General features: G+C 37.0%; 1 protein-coding gene across 7 annotated transcripts in view; it reads right to left on the bottom strand.

The window, feature by feature from the left end:
- Positions 1-12053, bottom strand: part of Cher (filamin protein cher) — a 56295-nt gene that overhangs the window by 18630 nt on the left and 25612 nt on the right. For 4 of the 7 annotated variants that reach the window (XM_071715190.1, XM_071715193.1, XM_071715192.1 and 1 more), the window contains 4 exons: positions 10803-11147; positions 10033-10646; positions 7045-7343; positions 4068-4206 (listed from right to left, as the gene is read on the bottom strand). In XM_071715190.1, the coding sequence (XP_071571291.1) occupies positions 4068-4206; positions 7045-7343; positions 10033-10646; positions 10803-11147 (1397 nt within the window). Of the gene's footprint in view, positions 1-116; positions 328-2959; positions 3107-4067; positions 4207-7044; positions 7344-10032; positions 10647-10802; positions 11148-12053 lie in introns of those variants that run through there. The other 3 variants (XM_071715197.1, XM_071715198.1, XM_071715195.1) reach the window with 3 other exon arrangements.

Genomic DNA, 12053 nt, shown 5'->3' with positions numbered 1-12053 from the left:
AAAGAGTGAGAACTCGTGGAATGAGATTATATGTATATTCTATCAATTACTTCGCTCAAATCCGTGTTATTCCTTAGCCAATCGATTCGGTTATCGCGATCACTCGTATCACTCACTCAGTCCGCAAACGATCGTGACCATCGCAAGATCGGCGTCATATTCTAAGCCTCCCGGAGGTCCGCGGGCCTTTCCTCTCCTTTTACGAAGGGTTGATTAACTAGTTGCGAATTCGTGTACCTGACCTGCTATCACGCTTCGGCTTCACCGATTTACGAGGAAACGCCCAGCTACGTCGGTGGCCGACACGAAACTCGCGAGTCTCTGTGGTATCCAACCAGTAATTCCGGGCACAATGCTGAATTTCATGTACTATAATAGATACCCAGCCCCCACTCGTACACATTACAAAGGAATAAAGAATACAAAGCACAATATGGACGCGATTGCGCGACAGTAAATCTATAAGTGACAATTCGTGAGTTATTGAGGACGTCACCGATACATATAATCGGAAATTCGATCTTCAATGTAACACAGGATAATGAACTTTAAGTGATGGAATTCAATATAATTAAAATACATATAGCAAATAAAATGTAATAAATAATTCCTTAAAGTTTGGAATTAAATTATCAACAATTTAAATACGCTTAATGTTACACATGTTTACCAGTAAATAACAATCTATGAAATCACCAAAACAGACAATATAGTCCGCAATATTTTAAGTACATCGTACAAAGTCGCGAAATCTCAGATCCGCGATCGTAATGTATATCCAGAACAACAGTAAATTTGAATAAATCCCAAATATAATGTCAGGTTTTACGACTAATTCACCTATATTAAACTGACATCAAAGTAAGAGATTCACGGTTTCCTTAGTGCCCTACGAAGCGCCTGCAATTATTTATGCAGCTTTCGCATGAACACTTGGATGCGTATTTTTTCATACATATTAAAAAAACAGCAGAATAAATATTAAATAATCGCGGATATTCACGCTGCATATAAGAGAATCTTTTGATTCCCCTATTGCTTTTGTGTGCGAGAATCAACTTTTTGACAGAACTAACAAACTTGCTATCATGAAAAAGTATATGAAAAATTTCCATTTATAAATAATTTAAAAATGCAAAAATTTTTACGACAATTATTTCAGAATTATTATTCGGTTTAAAGGTGAAGAGAATTCGATTCTGCGAGAAAGCGAGAAAATAATGGCGAACATCGGCGTCGGTCGTCAAGAGGAATGTGTCGCACAAAGTCACCGTTGTGAATCGTGGCACGGGGTTTAATTTAACTCACGGTATTAATTCACTCCCCCGTCCCCCGCCGGCCACCCACTCCGTTTCTGCTTATAAATTTGGGGAAGCTTAACTCGCACTCGAAATAGTCTAGGAGCTCTCGGCGGAGGATGGATGCCGGCATCGAGATGCGTATTGGATTTCAAAACGGATCGTAGCTTTAATATGGAGAATATGATTGATGTTTCAAGAATTGAGAGAGATATCTCTTACCAGATGTCATCTTATTAGACAATAGATCGATCGCCATGCACGTCGTACACTTCTGGATATTATTTATGCGCGGCAGTCACGAAGAATTATGACGCGTGACGCGACCTGTCATTATACGCGCAATGTAAATTTCTCTCTTGACGTATATAAAATAATGTTATCTTAAGTGGTTGTCTTAAAATATTTCCATCAATTCAGTGAATTGTAAGGTGATCAATTTTATTTTGTTTTCTTCATTTTTAAATATTTACTAAAATATTTATTAAATGCGAAAAGATAGATAAATGAAATATCAACATAAAAGAGAAGCGTAAAAATATTATTAAAACTATTATTAAATAATATAAAGTGTAATAATTAGCAAATCTATTTTGTCACTTGTGACTTCTCAGATTGTTATTTTTTTTTTATTAAATAGTCGAATGTATTAAGCTGCACGTAATAAGGGTGTAAAATTGAATAGCACAAGCACTTCATTCAGTTCACACGCCAAAGAAAGAAAACCGCGCATCTCGAGACAATGATATTTCTCAAGCATTGAAGTTTAGTGAGTTACTTGAGCAGGTGTCACAAAATGCCATGGCGACCGCACGAATATCCGAGCATTTATATCTCCGACTTACATCGCGTTCCATAACTCATCGCGTTTCTCTTCGCGCCGTGTTAAATCAGATTTCGAAGCAAAACAAACTGACGATGAGACAAATTTGACAAAAAAAATAATGATAGAAAAAAATACATTTGTCTACAGTCTTTACTTATTGTTTAAAAGAGGGATGTCTGGCCATATTAGTCTTTTTCTACTGACAGCCAGTGAAGAAAGCCATCCGACTTAAGTAGACAGACGAACAATGTCTGACCATACATGTTTATTTATATTAATGCATATCTTATCGTATTACATACTGAAAATATGTAATAAGTGAAAAGATTTATAAACTAATATTTAATTATATTTTTATTTCCTATGAAAGTATATAGAGAAGATTGAACGGTCCGATAATGCAGAACAATGTACCTCTGATCATATCATTATATTAATTCATTATTCATTCTATATTACGAAATGTTCATATATTTCGAAAGAAAAGAAATAACTTCCGATGTTTACAGAATTAGAGTAGGTAGTTTGGCCAGCATCAAACATCACATGTGGATTAATAAAGGTTCTTCGTGTGGTTCTTCGCTTTTAGCAGGTTAATGGCGGTCCAGCATTTGCGATCGGAGGCACTCTGGACCACTTGATGACGGCAGCACTCACACGCGTGACACGCGTGCGCATAGATACACATGCACACACACACATACACACACACCTACACACAGCTGGTCTGTGCCACGTAAAGTGGGGAGGGATGTACAAGCAGAGAAGATTTAGCGAGAGATAAAGATGTATGCGTGTGTGTGTGTGTGTGTGTGTGTGTGTGTGTGTGTGTTACTTGGAGCAAAATTCGTGTGTTACGGTGCGACGGGGTCCATGTGACGATAGGCGAGAATTCGTGCGATAACGAGCCAGCGGATGCGGTCCCGATGAGCCTTCGCAGTGGACTGTTTCGCTGGAGACTACTTACGCGACAATATCCTGCACTACGTGTTGCCTCTATAGTTAGATACACCTCGCGCCCCACCCACCCGGGGCTCGTCGTTGACGAGAGCACCGGGCATCCAGATCGGCATCGGGAAGACGATCACACAAGGAGACTCCACGTCGGTCGCCCCTTGTCTCAAGAGGCTTTTCAAAGGCAACCGACACGCGCGAGAGGAAGTATTCGCGAACAAAGTTTACAGCACGTGTCCCGCTTGTCCCGCGGCAACAGATCTCGCGTTATAAATATCAACTGATCATAAATGCAAGGATATATATTTTTAGACATTAAATACTTGACTTAAAAACTGATTCCAAATTCGTATTAATAATACTTGTTGTTGTTCTTCACCGGAACGAGAAAAGAATCTTGGCGTCATCAAGTAATACTAAGAGATAATCTCATCAGCGCGCGTTTTACGGTCCAATTTCATGTAATTATTTTGCATTTCACTGTATGAACCCGACACGTTTGTCGATATAAATACACGAGAAAACTCAAGAATTTCTTTCGTATGGTAATACAATTTCACACATCGATTAATTCAATAAAAAGAATTAACAAAAATACAAAAATTATGATTTTTTTAAATAAACTTTCAGGAAATTTTCAAGAAAGTCCAAAAAATTATTTCAGTGGTAGAAATTTTAATAGAGGAAAGTGCCCTATATTATGAGATAGGATCCTAATATGAGATGGCGGGGTTTTTTCATGGTGGGATCAACAGATGGGGCCTATATAGGGCCTCTTAGCTTAACATATCTCACATTAGAATCCTGTCTCATAATAGGGCACTTTCCTCTACAAGTTTTTTATATTAAGGATTATTGTAAGATATACAGCGCGCTGTATAAAGAACTTTGCAAACTTCGATCATCGTATTTTGTACGAACAGATAAATATATTAAAAATAAAAATTTCGCAAAAATCGCAAAATATTAAAAACAATGCTGTTACTCACTGTGAAGGTATAGAATCCTTCAGGCACCGGTTGACCGCCAAACTTAATGCTGAGGGTGTAGTCTCCCGCATCGGCAACAGTGTAGTAAATGTTAACTGTGCCATCGCCGTTGTCTTCTATGTCAATGTCAACGACTTCACTGAAATCACAGACCGAGACGTATTATTCAGAGATTAAAATATAGACCAGAGATCCATTCACGAAATTTTCGCGCATATTTTCGTGACACCGCTAAAATTTCATTCAGCAATACGTCACTTCGAATACTTTCTCGCGACTTTGTTTCTAATTATTCAGATTTTTCAATCGCCAGTAAAGTAAGAAACTTGAAAGAAGTTAGAAACTTTTTTCTTCTTTTCGTAAAGAAAACTAAATTTAAATTCTACAAAGAGATGAGATTTAGTTATATCACAACAATAAGAAAATATTGTAAAGCTTTACTGAGAGTAACAACTCTTAAAGAGACAGCAAGAGAAAGAGAGAGAAATTATCATTGCAATGATAATTTATCAGAATACTTTTTCTCTTCATATGTATATAAAAAATTTAACTTATTAACCAACTTTTGAAAACTAACATTCGTATAGAATGTACAAAATAAAAAAATTGGACGATTCAATAATTCACTTTTATACTTTTGCGTGCTGCTTAAATCTTAAATAACTGCTAATAACGATTAAACTATAAAATAAATCGTTATTTGTTATAGTTTTAGCATGTGAAATGTAATTGGAAAATCGCATTCATAGGAAATACTGAACGCAACGTGGCATCTCATCACTTAGTACACTTGTGACTTGTGATAAAGAATTTGGCCCGTTCTAAAATGTCTTTTCGACAGAAGACACTTACTGCCAACTCGAACAACACGGGGTATCATGGATGAATTATGAGGTGGCAGGTGTGTACACCACTGTCAGCGTTCAGAATGCATTTATAGTCGATTTGATCAAAGTTGTGACAATCTTTTACAGAGCACGCGCCCGGTTATGCGTAAATGCACATGTATGATATCTAGACAGAATAAGAAGTGCACGTCTCTCTCTTTCTAGAAATCCCGAAATATTCGCGAAGGACATAATCGCGCGGATGTCGCGGCGTTACAGCATCCATCTCGACATTGTAACGAACAAGAAATGATAACAAGAAATCTAAAAAGTAATCTTAGACAATGACAAAGTAGGACATGATTATCTTTCTGATTACGAGATTTATCATTTCATTTTGTTGTAGTAATATATTAAGATCATCTTAAACTTTATCAGTTTCGTGGATCTTTTTCTGATATTTATTCACGCTGTATAAATTCGATACGAACTTTGAATAAATTTTCGACAAATAATGTAGATGTGTGTGTCAACTGATGTGGATTAAATTTAATTCGAACGCAACTTAACTGTCACTATAAAGTGTCAAATAGACGAACAAATGTCCGACACGGATGACAAACTCTTATGAAGAAATTCCAATGTGGCTCTTTTTCAAAGAAAGCATGTAAAGTGATCTATAGTCTGGCATCAGCTATGACAATTAGAGGAATACATGCAACATTATATAATTAATCTGGCGCTCAATTGCCAATTGTATCTATATAGTGTGGGATAAAGCCAGCCCCGAGAAACGAATATTGCGTACAAAGAATTCTCTTATTTCTGCAATTGAGTACCTAGAAAACGACTTGCTTATATATATTGTTTATGAAATCAATCTTCGTGCATCCAGAATAATCATTCCTCTTGGCGTTCGTTCGCTGTCGATGCCAAGTTTTATTAAAAGTATATTTCGCTTTCGGATTAAACCAAACCGACATTTCATTTCAATGTTACGATATGGTAATCGACATAGGTACCACGGCCGGAAATTCGCGACGAACCACTTATTACCACCGTGTACATGACGTTCGTAATGGCAACGTGCCACGTGACTGATTTCTACCGGATTTGTTACACGATTTACAGCCGACTAGTCATTAACGCCTTTACACTGCAGATCTAATCCCAATACATGATTATGAATCAAAGTGTAACAACACATGTCTCTATTATTTGTGCTTCTTATTTGTTTTTTCAAATTGTTTGTTTCTAAATTTCGGTACAATAAAGCCATTTATTTATAGCGATCCTTACCACTTAATTGTAAACAACAAAGCAGCAAGCAGTGCGAATGCACTGATTATTTAGAAAAATAATTTATAATTAGAGTTTGTAAGATAAAGAATAAAAAAATATAATAATATAATTGTACATGTAAGAAACATACAATATATGACATCATAGAAGAATGAAATAATAAAATTTATTGTAATTTGTTCGATATTTAATAGCGGTAAGAGATCTTTCTCGAGTTTTCGCCTATAAATTAAAAATAAATAAGTCGTGACACCGCGACGTATAAAATAAGACGGAATTTTTGCCTGAAATCTGAAGATCGAAAAACGCAAATGCGAGGAATGCGGTAAAAATATGAACCGCCCCCACGTGTATATTTGTAACACAAAATATCAAAGTTATAACTTATAGCGTGCGAAGAACATTATTACTGAAAATTACAAAGACTTTAATATATTAAAATTAAACAGAAAAAACACAAATGAAGAGTTGGCTTATCTGTAAGTCACTTCTTGCAGAAAGAAATGAGTGAAGATACACATCAGATACAGATTAAAGATTCATAGACAAATTAAAATTAAGTTAAAGGCAGAATATTTCTAATTAATATTGACATATACGTATAATATCACACAACAGATTTCCTTTTTCTAAAAAAATATATCTCTTAGGCATATCCTAATCACAAACGGCGATAAAAAATTGTATGATAAATTAAATCTCAGATTTCGAAAGAAGAACGGAGATCAGAACGTTTTTCGGCAACTGCGAGAGCGAGATTTTGAAGGTTCCCGCAATGTCTCGTCTCACTGATTCACCTCCTCCGAAATAGTCGGATTTAAATCGGGGCGCGGATCACGCGGACTCACCTTCCGGAAGTGGAGCGGATGCGGCAGGTCACTGCACCGCGGCCTGCATTTTCGGTGTCCACGGTGATGCAGTACTCCTCGCCCTGAGCCAAAGTGCGCTGAATGCCCTCTTTGATCTTGCACTGATCCGCCTTGCCGGTGGACACGCTCTGCACGTTCACCGGGCTGCCGGGCACTTCCTTGCCGCCATATTTCACGTTGACCTTGTAACGGCCGCAGTCGTCCGGCAGATAGGTCGCCTTGTACTTCCCGTCGCCGAGGTCCTGCACTTCTACCCTGCGCGGCACTTGGTCTGGTCCCTGAAAAGGATTCCGGAAGGCATTATTTGCGAAAATGTGATGAACACGATCGCTCACACTATCCGTTAATCATTCGATTATTTGCACTTAACAGTCGATATATATAGGTCTTTCTAGGAGCAGTCACGTTGAATGTGTGGTGATAAATACGAATAACCGCTACAATGTTGGCAAACACAAAAGTGAAAGTTTTGATTGGTGTTTGTACAACCGGTATCGAGACAATTTGGAAAATTGGCACAATAGGCACCAAAATATGATAGGTCAACTTATTGTTAGTGATATTGAAAACACCCTATATGATGTTTTTTTTATCGAGGTGTCGGGATTTTGTATATCGTTCTTAAAGTTTAGAAATAAACTTAATATATAAGAATTAAGAAATTGACGTAAATTGTCAAGTAATAAAATAAGTTATAATAGTATAGAAAATTGTTTTTCTTCCATTAACCCGTTACGGTCACACTTACAAATAATTACATAAAGGTCACACGGGGTTCATTGGACCCCTCGTCGAAAAACAGTCGCCATTTGAATGCTATTTGAGATTTCGTTTTGAAAATTTAACTGTACATATCTGAAGGTCTCTTGCTTATGACCCAACAGTTCTTTTCAAAGAAATTTTAATTTTAACATAATAAAAAAAATGAGTAAAACAATTTTGAAAAAATTGACTTTTTATAGAAAAATATTCATCAAATTTTTAATTTTCAATATTTTTCGACAATTTAAGGGTGTATTTCTGAGACAGTATACTTTCATATAAAAATTAATGTTATAGTGAGTTTAAAAAAAAGGTATTTATTTTGAAATTTGAAATAAATTTTGACAAAAAATGAAAAATAAAGATGATTTATAACAAGCGATATAGGGTAAATAAATATATTTTATATGTTTACAGATATGTAAAATAGACGATATTCCGTATAAGAAATTTAACCCATTACAGTCCCTGAACCCCCAGTGACCGTAACGGGTTAAATTTCTTATACGGAATATCTTCTATTTTTGCGTAATTTTTATCCCTAAAAAAATAGAAGAAGCTTATTTCTACTATAAATCATCCTATACGCATATCTCATATACGTATATCTCTTGATGCTTAAATGCTTCCCTATCGTGCGCTTTATTATAATCGAAAAGGACTAGTTCAATCTTGTGTAATTTCTATATTTTTTACTTATTTTGTACATATATTAATACAAATTAATAAACATATAATACTTTGCAATATATTTTAATAATAGGGGAGACCGGGGCTAAGCCGACAACGGGGCAAACTTGACACTAGGCTTTTTGCCAATTTAAATCTATCGTAGAAACTTGCCTTTCTTACTGTAAATGCGTCTTTATGTGCCAGTATTATCAACGGAATTTGGTAACATTCCTAGTTATAGTGTAATTTTTAACGCGACATAAGCGTTTTTGATAGTAAAAAGTAATTTTTCTGATCTCTTGAAAATGTCTACTCTTTCATCGAGCTTTACTCTTGCGAATCTACCGGTAAGTGATTTTGATGGGAAATTTGATGCTCTATATGAATCCGATAATCGTTTTTGCATATTTTCAAAATTTTCATGTTTTTGAAGTGACAAAAGTGAAAAACGACGTCCGGGGCAAAGTCAACACCACGCCGTTTCGTCGGCTCCCAGTAACAAACGATGCTTGTCATACAGCCGTATGGCTCATGACAAATGTATGCGCACGTCCGATCGCGAGTTTACCTGCATTAATTGTTTTTCAGACATGAGTTTAGATGAAGATAATTGAAAGTTCAACAATTTTTGTTCTCATTATTTCAAATGATTGTTCTAGCTACTTTATTCCGAATTTTTGTACTTTTTAAATACACAATAAACAATGTATTTTCATTTTCAGACAGTAAAAAATAAGTTCCAGATCAAATTGTGTCGATCAGACAAAGTGTTGAGTTTGCCCCGGCGGGGTGTCGAGTTTGCCCCGGCATTTTTCAATTCGAAAATTTGTCTTCGCGTCACTTTTCCTTTCCTGGCGGCAAAACAAAGCGACGTACAGCAAAACTTCCTGAATCAATTTTGTACCTGAAGAAACACTCTTTAAATATGTACCATTGAATTTGCCTAAAAATTTTAATTAAATATTAAAAATTGCCTTTGAAAAAATAGTGTCGGCTTAGCCCCGGTCTCCCCTAATATAAATTTGTTGAACTTGCCAATACTGCGCGCGAATATAAATCAGTGAGATTTTATTTGCTTCACGATTGAAAATCGAAGCAATTGAATTTCTAAAAAGATGTGATTGCAACTTCTTCCCAACTTCATTTGGGAGATACGCCGGTTTCTTCATCAGTGAGATATCAGATATCATTAGTAAGATTTCAAGGTGATAACTGCTTTCTTACTCTTCGCCAGTATCCGTGATCATTATTATAGGCTTCCAAAATTATAAAAAAAAAACAAGTTATTTAGAAGAAAAAAAGAGAATGTTATACAGTTCGTAAATTTAAAAAAAATTAATTATATCCTGTTCTTAGTACATAGAAATATTTACGAGAATCTTTTGTATGTTAATTATTATTTTTAACAATAAGTTTAAGGCTAATATTTGTAAAAATATATATATATAACTCCCTTTCTGCTCCCTCGAATCGAATGTGCAAATGTAGAATGTCAAACGCGCGATACAAAACACTTCGCGCGACATTACTCACCACAACTTGCACTTCGAGATCGCCGTATCCAGCATTGGAAGTATCCACGACGAAGTCAGTCGGGAAGGAGGCAGTGCAGACGGGCGACACCCCGGGACCCGACAACGTCACCTTGCTGGGCTCCACGGTGGGCAGGACCTTCACCTTGTACGGACTGCCGTTGATGTCCTCGCCGTCGTATGTAACGCCGACGTGCACGTTACTTCCGGCAGGCGGTGGCTGATACGTCACCTCGTACAGGCCGTCGCCCTTGTTCTTGATCTGCGGCTTCTGCGCCTGTCCCTTGTCAGTCGACAGTCTCACATCCAGCTGCGCCGCCTTGGCGCACTTGGACGTGTCCACCGTGAACTTGGCGGGCACGCCCTCGCGTACCATCTCAGGTTGCAGGCCGGGTCCGTAAGCGATCACGTTCTTCGCCTCCGAGTCCGATACCACCTCGATCTTGAACGGCGAACCGGGTATGTTCTGTTCGGCGAATTTGATGCCGATTTCGTAGTCACCGGGTTCCGTGGGAACGTATTCGACGGTGCAAGAACCGTCGTAATTATCCTTGGCCTCCGCCTTGACCTCCCCGTCGCCCGTGATCGACAAACCCAAGCCGCCGTTGCCGGCCTCTGAAAAAATAGTCGCACATGTGCTATTTCTTCTCTATTTTCCCTATATTTCCCATCGTCTACGTAATAATCTTTATGTTCTCAATCATACAATTTGTAGGTAGTATAAAATTACAGCATTAAGAATTCGTTTGATCGAAATGTTGGCTTGCAGACCTCTGGTTTCCACTGTGAAACGGTTCGTCTTGTTCACGATGCCCTTCTCCAAGCCAGGACCATACGCGCGGCACTTGCTGGGATCGGAGCCGCGTTGCACGTTGACGGAGAACGGCGAACCCGGGATTGGCACGTTGTCGTAGAGAATTTCGATGGTGTGACAGCCCTCCTCGAACGGTGTGTAGCTGACGCGGTAGGTGCCGTCACCCTGGGGGATGATGAGCTTCTCGGTCTTCCCGCCGCTGGGGTTGTTTATAGTGCAGGACACCTTGCCGTCGTCGGTCTTCGACTTGGCGATGTCTCTCGCGTCTATCGTGAACGCCGTTTGCTTGTTCACGAATAAACCTGCAAAACGCGATAATACGACATGATTGAATGAAGACGCTCGAATGTTTGTTTCAAATAAATGCGCATATCTAATATATATATATATATATATCAGATATTAACTTTTTTGAAATTAAATTTTATTATTCTAAAGAATTATTTTTCTTGAATTGTATATCTCTTTCATGTCCGAAAATTCGAGATTGATGATGTAATCAATGCATCTTTATGAGTATGACAGAAGCTGCATTTCTTTAAGGTCGAATTTTGTAATATTGAAGATATTACATTTATAACCCTGTATTTTAAATTTTGCATATTTTCTTACAGGTTGAAGTTTTATATGAAACAATAATATAAAATAGACACATACGTCTTTAATAAAAATCAAAATAATTTTATATTATTACTACTATTATCGCAATAAATTGTACTAAATATGTGATTTTCAGGTACGTTTTTATAATAGATACACTGAATACACTGAATCACCCTGCCTAACGTATCGTTTATAATTTAATAAAACGTCTATTTGTTTTAAACAATACGTAATACCTAATTTAACAAATTATTTGTTAAAATGGCAATACATAAGCGCATATTGTAAAACAATATATAAAATGTAATTGCATTCTGTGAATGATTAACATAAGAAAAATCACAATAGCATATACAAGGTTATTATTTATGGCATTGGATTTCAATCATTGGACAAACTGAAAACGAGGCATGGTCGTAGAAAGAAACAAACTTAAAAATTGTCGTTCCGTACATACTTTTTACAAACATGTCCTCAAGTGTGTCTTCAAGCATTCAAGTGCCTTGTAACAAAAGTATAACGATAAATACAGCTACAGATCAGAAAGTCTAGAGCAGGGAATGCCATAATGACAATGAGCAACCAAAAAAATGCAATCGCAACAC

This window comes from Temnothorax nylanderi, unplaced genomic scaffold (genome assembly GCF_030848795.1).
Source record: "Temnothorax nylanderi isolate EJ_2023f unplaced genomic scaffold, tnyl_v1.0 TNYL_tig0156_pilon, whole genome shotgun sequence".
Taxonomy (NCBI): Eukaryota; Metazoa; Arthropoda; class Insecta; order Hymenoptera; family Formicidae; genus Temnothorax; species Temnothorax nylanderi.
This window is presented reverse-complemented; position numbering and strand designations above follow the sequence as displayed.